The sequence below is a fragment of the Dermochelys coriacea genome, chromosome 4, assembly GCF_009764565.3.
Source record: "Dermochelys coriacea isolate rDerCor1 chromosome 4, rDerCor1.pri.v4, whole genome shotgun sequence".
In the NCBI taxonomy this organism is placed as follows: domain Eukaryota; kingdom Metazoa; phylum Chordata; order Testudines; family Dermochelyidae; genus Dermochelys; species Dermochelys coriacea.
Genome location: NC_050071.1, coordinates 37,403,530 through 37,422,418, shown reverse-complemented (window position 1 = coordinate 37,422,418; position 18,889 = coordinate 37,403,530). Strand labels below are relative to the sequence as shown.

Sequence of the window (18,889 nt, the reverse complement as noted above, 5' to 3'; positions counted from 1 at the left end):
ATCTATCAGTGATCTTCCTGAAAACACCATCCTGGCCACTATGGATGTAGAAGCCCTCTACACCAACATTCCTCACAAAGATGGACTACAAGCCATCAGGAACAGTATCATGAACCGATAATGTCACGGCAAACCTAGTGGCTGAACTTTGTGACTTTGTCCTTATGCACAACTATTTCAGATTTGGAAACAATGTATACCTTCAAGTCAGAGGGGCTGCTACGGGTACCCGCATGGCTCTACAGTATGCCAACATTTTTATGGCTGACTTAGAATAATGCTTCTACAGCTCTCATCCCCTAGCGCCCCTCCTCTACTTGCGCTACATTGATGACATCTTCATCATCTGGACCCATGGAAAAGAAACCCTTGAGGAATTCCACCATGATTTCAACAATTTCCATCCCACCACCAACCTCATCCTGGACTAGTCCACACAAGAGATCCACTTCCTGGACACTACGGTGCTAATAAGTGATGGTCACATAAACACCACCCTATACGGAAACCTACTGACCACTACTCCTACCTACATACCTCCAGACCACACCACACGATCCATTGTCTACAGCCAAGCTCTAAGATACAACCACATTTGCTCCAATCCCTCAGACAGAGACCAACACCTACAAGATCTCTATCAAGCATTCTTACAACTACAATGCCCACCTGTTGAAGTGAAGAAACAAATTAACAGCCAGAAGAGTACCCAGAAGTCACCTACTACAGGACACGCCCAACAAAGAAAATAACAGAACGCCACTAGCCATCACCTTCAACCCCAAATAAAACCTCTCCAACGCATCATCAAGGAACTACAACCTATCCTGAAGGACGACCCATCACTCTCACAGATCTTGGAAGACAGGCCAGTCCTTGCTTACAGAAGCCCCCCAACCTGAAGCAAATACTCACCAGCAACCACACACCACACAACAGAACCACTACCCCAGGAACCTATCCTTGCAACAAATCCCGTTGACAACTCTGTCCACATATCTATTCAGGGGACACCATCATAGGCTCTAATCACATCAGCCACACTATCAGAGGCTCGTTCACCTGCACATTTACCAATGTGATATGTGCCAGCAATGTCCCACTGCCATGTACATTGGTCAAACTGGACAGTCTCTACGTAAAAGAATAAATGGACACAAATCAGACGTCAAGAATTATAACATTCAAAAACCAGTTGGAAAACACTTCAATCTCTCTGGTCACTCGATTACAGACCTAGAAGTTGCAATTCTTCAACAAAAAATCTTCAAAAACGGACTCCAACGAGAGACTGCTGAATTGGAATTAATTTGTAAACTGGATACAATTAATTTAGGCTTGAATAGAGACTGGGAGTAGATGGGTCATTACACAAAGTAAAACTATTTCCCCATATTTATTCTCTCCCACCCCACCCCCCACTGTTCCTCAGACGTTCTTGTCAACTTCTGGAAATGGCCCACCTTGAGTATCACTACAAAAGGTCCCTCCCACCCCTGCTCTCCTGCTGGTAATAGCTCACCTTAAGTGATCACTCTGGTTACAGTGTGTATGGTAACACCCATTGTTTCATGTTCTCTATGTATATAAATCTCCCCACTGTATTTTCCACTGAATGCGTCCGATGAAGTGAGCTGTAGCTCATGAAAGCTTATGCTCAAATAAATGTGTTAGTCTTTAAGGTGCCACAAGTACTCCTTTTCTTTTTACCTGATGTACAGTGTCTCATATATTTCTGGGCATGGGATGGTGGCTTTCCCAGATGTTCACTTCACTAACTTCAGTAAATGCTTCCTTAGTATAATACATAAGTTAGTTTTAAATACAAAAACATGTTTTGATAAACTTTTTTTTTCCTTATGTTTTCCAGCACATTTAAGTTGTTTTTTTTAACTAATAAAAGTTTTAAAATACTGGGTTTGTACATTTTAAATTGAATTTTACACTCTGTCTAAATGCAGCTTGACACAAATCTTAAGTAAAAATTATCTTCTACTAAGTAAGAAATGCATTATTCACCATTTTCTAACATAAAGATGTAAAAATTAAGAACATACATAAATATAAGTTAAACCCTAGAAATGCCTAAATAAATACCTATATAGTGTATCCTATTTAGCAAAAGAAATATCAAATTTAGTATAAAAATTCTATTTAATTGCATATAAACATGTTTTATGGTTATCAGCTAATGAGACTGAACCTTTATTTAGAAAAATAATTAAAAATTGCAAATGCAAAACAAGATTAAAAATCAATTATTTAAATGAAGGTTTCCTGCTAGCTGACTAAAATCAGTGATGTATCCTGGTCTCCCATGTTTCAAAGGAGATATTAGCTCCAGCAGAAGCCAGATATGTTTTTTAACTCATTTCCTCAAGGTTCACATATATTCTGTTCATAGAGACTGTCAAGGCAGTTCTCTCCTTTCCCGATATGAGTAGTATTTATTATAGCCAACATTTAACAAAGAAGTGGATATTATGACCTTGCTTTGCTCTTTTTTATATTTGTCGATGTTCCTGGTTTCAACACAAGACTATATTATTGAAGAGTCAGGAGTTTAAGTGTGTAATAATCTTTTACTAAAGTTCTATCTGTACACTTGGAATAAGCACTTATGGCTCCAACCATTATCATTATATGGAAAAAAAATCTTTTTTAACATTCACAGACAAAAATGGTATTGTGCTGACACTACTGTGTGAGCTTTGTTCAGTTTGATTTTCTAATTAGCTATTCTTAGCTGGTTTAAATGTTAAATGCACAGCTGTGACTATGGGGTGAGGTCCCAGCTGGCAGTAACCAGTGGTGCCTAATACTGAGCCTCGTTTCAAATAAACAAAGTTTACATATACAAACATAACTGAGTTTAAATATCAGACGCTTTCCCTACTCAGCTCGTAGATTGAAATGTGAAACAGCATCAATGTCTGATCTCTGAATATGGCTGTGGATAATCATTCTTTAACGGAAACACATACACACTATGTGATATTTTATATAATTTTAAAATGCTAAAATATTGTTTACAGCAGATGAAAAAAACAGATTTAATTTAGAAAGTACAATTAAAGTAATTTTCAGTAACAAGTTGTCAGTTAATCTATAGTTATTTTATTTTTATCAATTCCTAAGCAAAGAACAAGTAGCTCAATGGAGGAGGAGGGGGGGCTACAATAATACAAATAAGAAACAATAATAAAAAAGCATATAGATGGCTATATTTTTTTTTAAGTTTTTCCTAGTGTCCTAACTTTCCTGGTGTATTCTAAATCAGTGAAGCTTGTATCTGTTTAAATGCTGCACTGTGAAATGCAAGTTTTTCCACTGGTTGACTGGGCGTTGCTGAACAAAACTGGGCCCTATCGTGTAAACCAAAACAGGAAACCATTCCTGATTCAAAATAAGCAAGAGCTACAAAAAGAATAGCGGCTAAAGGTCCAGAGTTTGGGGTATCTATGTGTTCAGGAAAGAGTTATGATTTCAAGCACATTACATACTCAGAGGTGGTATATCATTTGACTATGCGGAGAAAGAGGGGCATTATTCCATTATTTTGTTATTGTGAGGCGGGATGTGGAAAGAAGAAAACGTCAGGAGAAGATGGTGTGTGTATGTGGTACCCGTGGTCAATGTATGAATTTCTCTCCACATCCATATCATTCTTCTATCCTGTTTTGATGATGTCTCCCACCAGAGATCTTCAGAGACTAGCATTTTGGGCACTTCCATCCCACTATAGAAGCACACAAAATACAGCAGTAGAGGAGTACAACAATGTCTGCTGTTCTGCCTCTTGTTCCCATGTGCTACTAAATTTTTAAGTATCAGTGAAATTAATACAGTCTGCTTTATTTTTCATTTAATTCTTGCCAGTCAGGTTCCTCCAGGACACCCTATTTCCCAGGAGAATATACTCTTGTCCCAATTAATTTCATAAAGTAAGTTAAACTCTGGAATCTTTCATCTTTTCCCACAAATATTTAATCAGTCAAACAAAAACTGAAACCACTTTTCTGGGTGTACTTTCTAGTTTATAAGTCCATGTGCAGAAACCAATAAGGCCCTACCCTTGGATGCTATTCTTCTTTGATTACTCAGTACTAACTTGTTTGGAACCTGATTTGCACCAGTTTTTCCTTTTTTCATCCCTCTTTCCCGTTCCCTTTTCTCACAAGCACCTCACGCCTTCACCCAGCCTTTGCAGCTCCTAAAAATAAAATCAAGGACCAAAAGAATTTATATTTTTACAATATCATTGAATGCGTTTCTCTCAACAAGAATCTCATATGACCTACTACCCTGCAGGTTTTGGTGCTACTCTTGGACAAGAAAGGAGTCCATTAATTAAGATGTCATTAATTCCTATCCTATCAGTGGAATTTATAATTAAATTCAAAAAATAATGTTAAAATGACATTAAACTTCCAACTTGACACAGAAAAGAACTCAGCTAAAACTTCTACACTATCCTTAACTGTTGTTCATTGTAGTTCATGTGAGGTGTAACAAGTCACTGTTCTGAAAGCCATTCATTAGGCACACATTTAGTGAGCACCAGATTGGAGTCCTCTTGTCTTTTACAAATCTAAGACAACCCTAATGTAATATTATGTTGACATTCATTTGTATGGAGTAACTGTAAATGGTTTGAGGCAAATGTTAGATGTTCAAAGAAAATGTTATTTCTAAGGACTTCTGTGAGTACTTATATTTTATCTAATAATGAAGTTAGAGGTGAAGTACTTCTTTAGAAATGCTGGGTGAAATCCTGGACTCACTGAAGACAATAGGAAAATTCCCATGAATTTTAATGTGGCCAGGATTTCACCCACGATGTACTTTCTCAAACTATGGGGCAGGACTTCCAAGGGTGGCACAGGAATGTATCAAGGGAGGCTGTGTGCTTTTTACATTTTTTTTTAAAAAGAGCTCTGGCTGTTAGTCCTAGGTGGCTGGGGCTCATGCAGAAGGGCCATGCACACCCCGAAGGCGGGGAATAAAGGGGACAGCTGGAACCCTGCCACCCTGGGGCTGACAGCTGGAGCCCTGCCACCCAGGTTCAGGATCTCCTTCCCCTCCCCCATGCCATTCCCTCACCAGGAGGTAGCTCAGGCTCGGGTTCTCCTTCCCCTGGCCCCCATGGGAGGTGGCGGGGCTCTGGCAGCCCCGGTGTGCAGCAGCAGCGCAGAAGTAAGGGTAGCAAAAGTGGCACTAAGTCTGCTGTGAAAAGTGACGACAAATACCAGTTTTCACATTGTCTCCCTTACTTCTGCACTGCTGCTAGCATGAAGCTACCTTCAGAGCTAGGCGCCTGACTAGCAGCCCCTGCTCTCTGCTCTGCCTTCAGAGCTGGGTGGCAGTATATGTACTTGGGGGAAGAGAGTAAACAACTACTGACACAAAGAAGGGGGGCCTAATCAAATAAGTTTGAGAAACACTGAACTATATTAATCTTAGATGTATCACTATTTAATATGCATTCTTATTTGTATATCTGTTATATTGAAAATGTAAAAAAAGATTTTTTTAAAAATCTAATTTCACTTTTCTAATCTCTAGACCTGTTTATAAAAATGTTTTTTCACTGCAAAATTAAATAAACCATTTTTAAACAAAAAATAAAAATGGAAAAACAAATGCTGTCATTTGTAACCATAATGAATTTGACCCACACTGAGCATCTGCAAGTTTGAACCCTGAATTTTCAGGTCTCAGCACAGATCTCTACTTCTTGAGCTAACGGGGTATCTATTTTGCTACTACATATGGACCAGCTGACAGAGGGATACTTTATATACAAATTTGCCAGTGGCTCACATGACTATTTGCTAGACAGCAGTAGAGTATTAGAAATTAGGAATCATAAATTCTGTTCCAGGGTTTCTCAGAGGATTGTGGTCTATTGGCTAGATCATTAGCTGCAGCCATCACAGCCAAGCCCATATTACACACATTCACTTGGAGATGCAATGTGGTTGAGAAGACAAGAGATTAGTCTGACATATTAGAGATACAGGATCTAGTGCCAGCTTTGCTTGCAGTAACCTTGTTCAACCTCTGTCAATTTATTTGTAAAAGAAAGGAATGATATTTGACTGCTTCTGCAGGTAAGGCTTGAGGCCTTGTCAATAATAAGGTATCTGTAGTGCACTGAAATATAAATAACAGGCAGTAGATTTGATATCAGATTGGGTAGACTTCTGGTGCTTAACTAAGGGTACTTTTTCTTTAGGCCACAGGTTATTTGGACAGGTGTAGGACTGGTCATCTATGGAACATTGCCTGACTTAGCAGAGCAGTGGAACAGACAGCTGAAAGGCAGATTTCAGCTGAAATGCAGATTTCCCACAGCAAATTTAGCTGAAATGCAGATTTTCCACAAAATCCATAAACTTGAGAACTCTACTTTGAAATGACAAGTGAAAAAGGAATATCTGGAGATATGGAAATTATGACAGGAAGGAAGTGATCGTATTAAGGTTCTGGGTTCTAAAAAGATTAAACCAACAACCAGAACCAGTGAGTGTAGCAGGTCAGAATGGGGCAATTGGTGGGGAGATATTTTATATGGAAATTTATTTTAAGAGGAGGTAATGGGGGGGGTCACATAATGCAGTACAGCACCTACAATGTCTCCATAAGCTTCCATCAGAATTCTTATAAAATCCTTATTTCAAGTACTAATTCCCCCCTTCCCCTCAACTAATGAAAATTGCATATACATCTTCCTAAACCACAGACCAGGGTTCCCAAACTTGGTTCGTGGCTTGTTCAGGGTAAGCCCCTGGCAGGCTGCGAGACGCTTTGTTTACCTGAATGTCTGCAGGTACGGCCACCCGCAGCTCCCAGTGGCTGCTGTTTCTAACTATAAGGATTAAGTATTGTAAAATGTTTTTCTGAATGGATTCCAAAACTACTAGATCTACAGGTAAAAAGAATGTTAAAATAACAGAGCTTATTAGGCACAAAACATCCTTCACCCCTGATATGTAGTGATTCTCCTTCAGGAATGTAAAGATAGGCAATCAGTTTTTTAAGCTACAATAGAAATGAGAGATCTTACTTACTCGGATAAAAGCTTGTCATTTTTCTAGGATTTTTCCTCCCTCTCACAGCAGCACATAACTGATTTCAACCCAACAAGAAAGCTACTTCAAAATCAGCTAGTTTTATATATATTACTTTAGATTCAGGAACCTTCAGGATCTTTGAAGAAACACAAAGGTTTATGTTTAAAATTTTTGAGGAAGCTCTAAAATTTGCAAACTCAGATTAAAAATATTATTTTATGTTAAATTAATGCTGCTATATAATTAAATGGCAAATTTATTTGTTAAATGAAATATATTTTAAATAATTCATTTTTTCTTTTTTGATGTATATTGATATATATGACTGTAGTTTGTTATTATATGTTAGTTAATAGAGATCATCTCATAATGTTAATAAAACCTAAATTTTGGGCACTGCTTGAGAGAAGCGTGCACTCTCCACATAATCTACAGTCTCTGTACACTTAAGTGAGCATATATGAAATCCATTATGATCCTTTACCTGTAGATAAGCTCCCTGACCATTCTCAATGTCTTTTTCTTTCAGTATGAATCTTCTAATTATTGGCCCTTATACCTGACTAAGAATACTTAAGAGGGGTAAGCTTAGACTCCTACATTCATTCAAGGACATATCTTATCTTACTGATTGATGGCTAACTAACATAATCTGTTTTAAAAGAATGTCATAATTCAGAATTTTCCATTGTTTATTTTATTTAATATTAACCAATGTCATTGAACTTAAGAAGTCCCCCTGAAAGAAGTAGAATGAGGATAAGAAAAAGGGAAGGGAGAAGGTTATCTGTTAGTTTGCCACATTGTATTATCAGCATGGAACCACTATATGAGTATTACTGTACAGATCCTATTGATTCAGTGATGTCTTTAATGACTGGACTTTTTTTCTGTCTTTAGCTCTGATGATTTAAGAATGAATCTACTCACATTGCCCTTAACAGGATACTCTATTGTACGTGTGATAATGAAAGTTTATGAACGACTCATCCCACAACACAACCCATTTATTATAAAAAAAGAACTAAATAGCATATGAAGCAATTTTATATGGTACAGAATGAGATCAAGAATCAGCTGGTTGAGACTCCTAAGATAGACAACATAAGGGTTAATCTCCAAACTGGAGATTTTATAAATGGGCATCTGTAATTCAATATGTTTAGAACCGGTTATATTTTACAGAAATTCAAATCAACCGCTACACATTGCAAAGCAGCAAAGGTATTTTATATGTAGCTACAAATTAGATATTTCCTAGACGTACTTAAAAGAAGACACACCACAAGTGGAGAAGAACCATTTAGAATGTATAACCCAGATAATACTCTATCTCTATTGCACATCTTCTTTAGTCTATATTCTGGACTCTAGATATTAAAATTCCTTGTATGAATAATAATTGACTAAAAGTGTTTGAAAGTCCTTTGAAGTGTCTATTTGCAACAATTACAAAGAAATACTTTGTGCGACACAGATTTTTCTGTTTTCAGCCAAATTAATCCAGATCGATATTTAAGATAGTTTAAATGCCACTATTAATTAGACTCTCTCAGCATTACTTATGGAGCTGTCAATACATGCACTGGGCATTGATCCACCTTATATGTTCTAAGATAGTAATTCACACAGGTGGACCCTATAACTTTCACTCACCTAGGTCAGTGGTTTTCAATCTTTTTGCATTCGTGGACCCCTGAAAAATGTACAATAGAGGTGTGTACCCCTTCGGGAATTTTAGAAACAGTCTGCGGATTCCCAGGGGTCCGCGCACCACTGGTTGAAAAATCACTGACCTAGGTGAACAGTCACTTACATGAGCAGTCTCACTGACTTCCATGGGACTGCTGTATCAGTAAGTGCTCACCAACATGAAGAAGGATTGAAAGATCTAGCCCTCAGTGTTTAACCCTTTATTATACATGCTGGCCGACATCCCTAGCTAGTAAAAATGAGCACAGCTTCATTGCAGCAAATTGATTTTTAATTACTATCTTTAATATTAATAATTTGTAAAATGAAAGACCAAATTAAGCACAGTGAGGGCCAAACCGGCCTTTCCTGCACAGGGGAATAATGTAGTATAAGGCATGGCAGGTAGTAATGCAGAGGGGGGAAAAGCAGCCTCTACAGAGCTACTACTCCATTTCCCATGGGAACTGGACAAAACCTGGAGAGACAAACACTGTGATAGATGGGGGTTAACTCAAGATATAGAGGAAAGATTGAAAAAAATGGATTTGTTTAGTCTGGAGAAGAGAAACCTGAGTGCGGACATAACAGTTTTCAAGTACATAAAAGGTTGTTACAAGGAGAAGGGTGGGAAATTGTTCTCATTAACCACTGAGGACAGGACAAGAATCAACGAGCTTAAATTGTAGCATGGGAGGTTTAGGTTATACATTAGGAAAAACTTCCTAACTGTCAGTGTAATTAAGCACTGGTACAAATTGCCTAGGGAGGTTGTGGAATCTATATCATTGGAGGTTTTTAAGAACAGGTTAGACAGACACCTTCAGGAATGGTCAAGTTATTACTTAGTCCTACCTTGAGTGCATGGGACTGGACTAGATGACCTATTGAGGTTCCCCTTCCAGTTCTACACCTCTATGATTCTACTCCCCCAGCTACAAAGAAGGGGATAATCAGAGAGTAGATTGTGATTTGGAGTTACACTCGGCTTACAGTGTTACTCTTGGGTAGAGCAGTTGTAACACAGACAGATCCCCGTCAGTAGCGGACAGGATTGAACCGGGGACCTCTAGAGCTTAGTGCATGAGCCTCTACCGCATGAGCTAAAAGATAACTGGCTGTTAGCTACAGCTGTAGAGCAGATTAATTTAACTCTCTCTCTAAGTGGTCACAGTGCCACTAGATGGGACAAAACACCACACCCTGGACAGTGACATGCTGCCCCACACATGGGGCTTGTAGCAACTAGCAAAGTCACAATGTAATATAGCTTTTTCCTTTACTTCAGCTATCTCATAAACGTTTAGTACTTCTGATTTCCATGCAACTTTTTTTGTTTTGTTTGTTATCTTGAAAGCCATTTTTTGAGTAGATGATAATTGCACTGGCATTAAATCAAGGACTGTAATTACATGGACCAAAGTAATGAAGGTTTATATTAATTCCTGACCAAGTGCAAAATGAACTGCTAGATTAAGTGCAGTTAACAATAAAGCTTCTGTGATTACTTTAATAACTAGACCTTTGTTCTTTCTTTAGCCCTGACTATTTAAAAACTAGTTTACTCCTTTTCCCCTCCACAGGTTGTTGTAAATTGTTTTTGTGAGTTTAAAAGCACTGTTACATTTATAAGTTTTTTCTAACTATTCAATGGCAGCATATTGATCACCCAATAATTTACTTGTGGCCCATATTCTAGGCAATGCCATTATATGGAGAAGAATCTATTTAGATAAGAGAATATTAAACACGCACAGTAAGGAAAATGCGACTTCCCAACTTTGTGTTGCTTTTGCATTCTTTAATATTCTATACATGAAATATTAACAGCCCAACAAAACTCAAGAAAGAGAAGATGAATATTGCTTTAGTTCACAAAACTAAATATATATGAATACAATAAGTATTTGCTAAATCCTATACTACTCATAGATTTATTATAGTATTTCCAACTTTCACTATTTTATTATCAGTCTTGTCACATTTAATGTTTGCCTTAAGGCTCCTGTTCCTGGAGTCATGGAATACCAGCTTTCTTTTAAAACAGTAATTTTTTAGTCCTTATGATTGCAGAATAAAACTTGAAAATGTGACCCAAGTATACCAGAAGCCAATCAAAAAGAACCTCAAATGTACCATTAAAATGACCCCCCTCATCATTTTAAGCTAGTTTCATGATTTTGAGGAGTCCGACTCATGGTTTTTGAACATTTTAGGTTGGCAATATCATATTTATGCTTTGTGGTTACTTCAGTCACTGCAGATCAGAAAGCACATTATCTCTTGATTTCTAGTGCGTCTGGTAATATATATATATATATATGCTCTTCCTCATGAACTTCTCAGTTTCCCATCATATTATCTATCAATCAATCACATCTTATGAATAACAAATTATTTCTTGGGGAAATCTTTACTTCTGTCTTAAAATCAAAATTTGAAAAAAAATCTCACCTCACTTTCCAAAGAAAAAAATTTCTAAACCTTCGATTTTATCCTCATTGAACAAAATTTAGCCGTTTTCTGGAGTCTGCTAAACCCACTTTGTAAATGCCAAAATGCATACCTCCTCATCTAGATTATGTTTTATTTACATTAAGGCTAAAACAATTTTAAAACATTTCAGTTCTAAGGTAGGGTTATGTTTGTCTCAGATCAGTGCACTTACGTTTCTCTGGCCAGAAGTGTGGGATGTAAAAGACTAGATACTGTACCTACTTAGAGATTTCTTTAAAAAGAAAGCATTTGTTTTATCCATGTAGATATATGAAAATGAGGGAAGAATCCCAACAGGACTTGTGGAAAGCATTTAACGCATGTATTAAAAGATTATCACTAGTAAAATACTGTGTATTACTCTGGTATCCACACTTGGAAAAACATGTTAAAAACTGGAGCATGTTTTAGAGAAGAGCTACAAAAATTATTTGAGAACTGAAAAATATACCTCACAATAGAATATGATAATTTATTCAGTTTATCTAAGGAAATAAGGAGGCAAACTTGATCATAGTCTGCAAGTACCTACTCAATCAGAAGATAGCTGATATTGTTAAGCCAGCCGAGAGAGGCATTAACAAATGAAATGGCTTGAAGTTGAAACTAGAAAAATTCAAATTTGAAATAAGATGCAATTTTTAACAACAAGGGTCATAATTCATAACAGATTACTCATGAGAATTCATCATCACTTGGAGTCTTAAGACTGAAACTGGATGTCTTTCTAAAAGAAAATATTTAATTCAACCACAAGTTATTAGACTCAATAGTGTTCACGTAATCAATAGGGTTCACTTATGTAGAAGAGAAAAATAGTGTCCTTCACTCCAGGAATTACTGGATGAAACTCTATGACCTGTGTTGTGCTGGAGATCAAACTAGGTGACCATAAGGTGACCTTACACTTTATGACTTTATTACAAATTTAATTCAAACTCAAAAGATGCCTTTTAGCACAGCAACTGACTGTGGAAAAGAAATTAAAATCACTTCAACAAAATCTGATAACTAATGCTCCCCTCTCCCCCCACGAAAAAAGTTCAAGCTGAATAAATTCAATTGCAACATTTACCAGCAAATGAAATACTGCACACTGCATAGACTTAATATTTTTCTTTGGTTTTAGAACCAAATGGATCCAGACCTACATTTAAGATGTTCTATATGCGATTAGCAATCACCCTCAGTCAGACACTGTTTGTAGAGCTGTTTTTACATACCCAATTTTGGGCACTGAGTCACCTTTTTACATGTTGCAAGCTGGCCATTCATTCAGTTTTAAACCATTAATGCACACAGTGGGATAGGAGCAACTCAATTGTATTGACTTAGACACAATGCCTGTAGGGGGCAAGAGGATTGGATAGGTCTATTAAATATGCCAATGAAGCCCACATTACTTATGAGGCAACATTAAGCCTATATCTGCCTTTAGGCACACAAATCTCAAAATTCTGGCCAAAATAAATAAGCTTCACAACTTTCCTTTTCCCTCCCTTCCAATATTGCATGCAAACATGCCCATTTTTCTAACTGATGACTGGTTCAACATCAGACAGTTGAATTCTGTAACATCCAGATAAAAGGTCTGTTCCTGTAGGCCTCCTGTACTTCTGAGCAGCACAGAGGCTGTGAGATGACATGATCAGGACTGTAATGCACATGTATTATTCTTTGCTGCATGAAGTTCTGAGTTCACAATTTAGTGCTCCCCAATATAACAGATCACAAATGAGTTGGTTTCACAATACAACATTTCCACCATTAATAAAACAAACCTTGTCAACTGAATTTCCTACAACTGTGCAACTAATGTTCAAATGTATATGTCTAAATTAGGATCTACACTTGAACATTAAAAGTGGTATTAGAGGGGGTAAATAAGTGCCATTTTAAGAACACAAATTTGGACACTGGACCCAACTATAAGGCCCACAGGTCTAGAAGCCACACCTGTAGTGCTACCAAGCAGCTGACATCTCCAGGCTACCACCAGCAGCAGCCGTAACTAGCTTGCGTGCCATTTCCCATGACCCACTGAGGAACAACCCATGGGCATTTCCACTTCAACAATTTGACAGACAGCAGCCCCATGGCTCCTAGAATCGTAGAATATCAGAGTTGGAAGGGACCTCAGCAGGTCATCTAGTCCAACCCCCTGCTCAAAGCAGGGCCAGTCCCCAATGTTTGCCCCAGATCCCTAAATGGCCCCCTCAAGGACTGAACTCACAACCCTGGGTTTAGCAGGCCTGATTGGCTCCTTGCCAGATATAAACCCAAGGAGCATCCCAGGAACTGTCCAGGCTACAGTGTGGATCTCTGGGGCTTCCATGACTGTTCCTTGCTCTTGAATTCCTGGCTTGATTTGGACTTCGCCTCCTGAAGGTCCTTGATTTGGACCCTGAAACCTGACTCAGAGTCAGACCCTTAATATTGGTCCTGGCCTGGACCTGACAATGAACTCCACTGCTACTTCCAGCCTCAGGTTTGCCCTTGCCCCTGACTGCCCTTACTGGGATCCTGACTCCAACTTTCAGGGCCTCTCTAATGCCTCAGAGCCACTGAGAAGGTGACATATGATAACTGACTCCTGGAGGATTCCTCAGGAATCACAGGTGGCACAAATCCAAAGTAGCAAAGTAGCAAAGTACACCACTACCCTCCCAACATCCCACGTAAAAGTTCATTATAGGAGAAATTGAGCATTGCCAGGAAGTTCCTACATCCAATAACTCCGCAGATGCCTGACTGGTTCCTTGGAGTTATGGGCATCTGTGCATACTTTACAGAAACTGTGAAGCTACTGTAAATTATGCTAGAAACCAGCCTAGTCATTGGAGTACAGCTACCTCTGCCCCTGGCCTTTATGGTGTTGCTCTGAATATATCTCAGTTGCAACAGAGGATCTAGACCTCTAATTTAGGTATCCAAGTTCTTAAGATGGACTATATATTATAGATGTTTTGCAAAAACGTACACTGAGGCATCAAAGAAACTTTCCCTATTTTCAGTTGGTTGCCTTTCTTGTGAATCCAAAGAGGTGCTGGAGTCTTACTTTTTCTCTCACTCTCTCAATCTTTGAATACATTAATAATTACTAATGGAGTTCAAAATAACTCTTTAAATCAATCATGTGAAATGTTAAAATAGTTTACATATATGAACTTCAAAGTAATATTAAAAACATAAAGGATTATTTAATTAGTTTTCACAATATCCATAAATTATAGTTTGTTTTATGCAGGGCTATTACACAGAATTTTATCAACAGAAACCATTATATAAGGCTCTATTTTCAATCTAGAAATCCTGACCAAGTTTCCTATGCTGTAGTCCCATCTTTCCATATACTAGTCCATGGGAGAAGCAACTGAGGGTGGTAACAGGAACATTAAATTCCTCTACCGCAATTCTGTATCCTTCCAGATGTCCAATATTCTCTCCAGGCTAGCCAGCAGAATCCATTAACTGAACCGACTAGTCCTGAACCACAGGTGACAATGCATATGTAAATCATTATATAAACAATAGCTTGTTGAAAAGTTTTGTTCTGCTTTTCAGTCATCCAGGTGTTACTAAACAGAGACATTCCTAGATATCATGTGTCAAGAGCACATGATGCACTCAAGTAATTAAATTTAATTATGAACTCTCAGGTCTCTGCAGCCAGTTTGCTAAAAATGATAGTGGTTCTAGCACTGGCACTGTTTCTGTATGAAGTTTAGTTTTACAGTGTTTTGTGGCTGTATTTTATTTTATTCAGACTTTAAACTTTTACACTGTCACTAGTTCTCACTTGTTTGGTTAGCTGTTCTGTCATGTTACAAACTTTTCTGATTGATACCTTATATATATTAAAAAAAATCAGGACATCCTCTATTCCCCTAGCTAACAGAATAATGTATAATAGATGACGTACCAGCATCATGAAATTGGGTATAAGATGAGGTAGGATATTAATGAAATCTCTGTATGTAAAATTGTCCATCTGATCACATTTATCTCTCTGCTACATTCATTTCACTCAGTTAGGACTTCAGCTTCTAACAGCCAAGCTACCACACATTGTGGTCCCTCTGCTGGATCATGAAACATCTAATTCAAAGCAGGAACAAGCATAAGAGAAGTGGAGAACATCTACATGAAAGAACAGCTTTTATGCTCAGAGTTTCTATCTACAAAGTATTTCCAATTACTGTTATTGTGTATTTAACACAACAACAAAAACAAGTTTTAAAATTTTAAAATATTAGGTCACCATTTAACTTAAATACATTTCAAATTCATTAAGAAATAAGACTAATCCAGATATTACAAAAATTACCATAAAGCTCAGCAAACCTTACTTCTGGTAGAGGATTGGCCGGTTTGGTGAGGATTCCTCCCACATAAACAACATTTGGTAGCGTGGGTCTTGGAAACTCTAGTGCTATATCTGTACACAGCATCCACAGGCTGGAGTCATGAACCAAATCATGCATCGACCGCTCTGGCACTACCTTGTGTTTCTGCATTATCCTTTCATATTTCGGCAGAACCAAAAAATTGACTCCAAATCTTGAAACCAGATAAATAACAGTGTTTTTAATCCTTTCTAGAAGGTTCATATGATCTGTGAGAAGTGAGTTAAATTCTGGAACGTAAGATAAAGGAGCCGGAGCACCTACTTCTGCTGGATACCAAAGGCCAGTGGAAAAAACAGCATATTTAACACCTAAAAGGTGAGCTATAACAAACCCACACATCTCATTAGGATCCACCAGCAACAGGTCAAATTTTTCCTGTTTCAAGACATGCATTAGGTTCTGGTTGCCCACAATCATGTCACAGTTCTTAGAATAATGATCCAGGATGTCAAACAGTTCCAGTGCTGTCAGTCTTCCAGAGAAAATACTCCTCATTTTGGACTGAAGGAAATCATCCGAGGTGCTGCTGTTAAAGATCCCTGGGTAACGTTGGAGTCTATAGTGATTCGATGGAGGGATGTGTCTGCCCTCAGAGAGGAGGAACACTGTCTGGTGACCTTGCTCGTGCAAGGCTGAGGCCAGGGCTTTGAAAATATACAGGTGGCTTTCGAACATAATTGGAGGCACAACAACGATTTTGGCAGCCCTTGCTATCCCGACAGCGCCCCACAGGAGAATGACAACTGGAGTGTAAGACTTCATAGCTGAAATGACAAAAGAAAAAAATTATTTCAACAGATTTCAATCCTACTTGTTTAGAGTTTGATAAACAAACATTATATGATTACGTTTTCAAGTGTTTGCCATGATAACCTTTAGGATCATTTTATCCCAAAGTCTTTTTAGTAGCATTCACTGGGAACAAGATAGCTACTTAGTTAAAAAGAATCAGGTATTGTGTTTAGTTTCTTGTTAGGCTTTAATTTTTTTTCTCTCTCTCTTTTCCCTTCTCCCGTTCCATCTGGTTATACAGGTGGGCAAGCAATTTCTTCTGATATAGATATAGCTCCTGTATTATATGGCAGGAATGCTGATGAGGCCAATGCAGCTGGTACCCTCCTGCAAGATACTGTGTGCATGGCTTCTGAATTATACATGGTATCCAACAGCAAAGGGAAACAAGAACTTAGTGTCCTCTGTAACCCAGATCGTCCTAGGATTTGGAGCACTAACAAGCCTGCAGCCAGTTCATTTAAGTATTTTGTGTGAAGTTAATATCCATAAAGGATTCAAAGATCTAGAGGCTAAACTCCTCTGTTTATCTACATAACAGGCACAGCTTGTGTAGTAGTACAACCTTCCCCATCAACATGCCTCAACCCTGTATCTAGAAGCACCATCTCTGCCAATGCACTCCTGACTCTCTCAGTTGAGAATTCCAACAATTGTGAAAGCAGATTTTGGGATGTGCACTCATTATCATGAGAGCAACAGTGCCTCTTGTGTATTTCCATTGTAAGCTCTTGTTGTCACAGTTGCCCATAGCCTTCAAAAACTTTCTCCTGCATTTTCCAGGCCTGACCTCTGGTGAAGCTGACTTGATATTTTTTAGTTTTTATGTTTGAGACAAAAATGGATCAAGCTTTTCTCAGTAGGTGCAGAATATGAAAACTCACATACAAACTTTCCATACATATATTAATGTTATCTTTTATCAGTGTTATAGTCCAAACAATAGCCCTCCCTGAAACAGAAGTACCTGAGTGTTGCAGCAAAACTGATTTTGATATGACTGAATTCTGAGCCTTTGAAAGTTATACTTTGCATGAGTACAATTGTTATGCTTGTTTGAAATTTGCAGTAACATAGCGAGTTGAGATGTGCAAGTTTGCATTGCTAATTTAGTCCTTGATTCAACACATCTCAACTCCCCATGTTACTTCACTCTGCATGTTACTGCATATGTCAAACAAGCGTAACAATTGTACTCTTGTGTGAAGTATGACAATAAGCATGTGCTTAAGTCATCCTTATTCAGATCAGCATTTAAACAAATGCTTAAGTCCCATACACTTCATATGAAACAAACAAGCCAGATTCTGGCCATAAGTGGCCAACAGAAAATTCCTCGGGTGTAAAGGAATTTCTTGCAGGCAGAAAGCCAACTCCACATATGCAGAGGCTAAGGGAGGTGAGAGAGACAGTACGGGGTTTACCAGGGCGCCGAGCCCACACTCCAAAGGGACCCTGGCCCGGCCCGCTCTTCTCCACATCCTGCTCTCTCCTGCAGGGCAGCGGGCAGAAGCTTGGTCCTGCAGGCTCCTGCTGCAGTATGGGAGGCTCCGCCAGCAGCCAAGCTCCTCCCACACCTCTTCCCTCGAGCATGCCGGTTTCCCGCACCTCCCGCTCCCAGCGCTTCCCCCGCTGCCGAACAGCTGTTTGCTGGTGCGAGAGTGGGGGACCAGCGGGGACACAGCTCGCTCATTGCTCGGGAGCGGTGGGGAGGGCCTTGGGAAGGGGGTGGAATCGGGGCATACTCCCTCCAGCCCCCTGGTGTGAGGCACTCAGGGCAGGGGGCTGGGAGCACCCCCGATCCCAGCCCACATCCCCAGCCCCCTGCCCTGACTCCTACACCCCCATATACAGCCCCAGCCTCCTACCCTGAGTGCTGCACCCCCTCACACACTCCTAGCCCCCTGCCCTGACTGTTGCACCCCCTCACACGTCCCCATGACCCCAACCATGACTCCTGCATCCCCCGCACATACCCAGCTCCCCCCCACCATCCCCACCACCACCCTGAACACCAAATGGGAGCTCCTGCACCCCTCACACCAAACAGGAGCTGCCCCAGGTAAGCGCTCCACACCCCAACCTCCTGCCTGAACCCTGAGCCCCCTCCCTCACCCTAACTCCTGGCGAGACCCTGCACCCCTATCAGCCATTCTCTGTGCAGATAGCATCACACCTGCCTAGAGCTCTGCAGCAATCACACATCCTTATCCCACCACCTAGATACTTAAGAAATGCATAGAGGAAACTGAGGCACCCACACAGTATTCAGAGAAAACATTAAGAGAGTCCCACCTTGTCACACTGGAGGAAGGGTAGCTCAGTGTAGAGAGAGACAAAAAGAATGGGCTAGAACCAGGGAGAAGGTAGCTACCCACTCTGTGTGGGCAGAGGCAGGCGGGGGGGATCTTGTTTACACTCTCC

At 39.3% G+C, this 18,889-nt stretch overlaps 1 protein-coding gene across 2 annotated transcripts in view; it reads right to left on the bottom strand.

Moving 5' to 3' along the window:
- Positions 1–18,889, bottom strand: part of UGT8 (UDP glycosyltransferase 8) — a 73,258-nt gene that overhangs the window by 30,229 nt on the left and 24,140 nt on the right. For both annotated transcript variants that reach the window (XM_038401093.2, XM_043512974.1), the window contains exon 2: positions 15,614–16,437. In XM_038401093.2, the coding sequence (XP_038257021.1) occupies positions 15,614–16,435 (822 nt within the window). In that variant the 5' untranslated portion in view covers positions 16,436–16,437. The remainder of the gene's footprint in view (positions 1–15,613; positions 16,438–18,889) is intronic.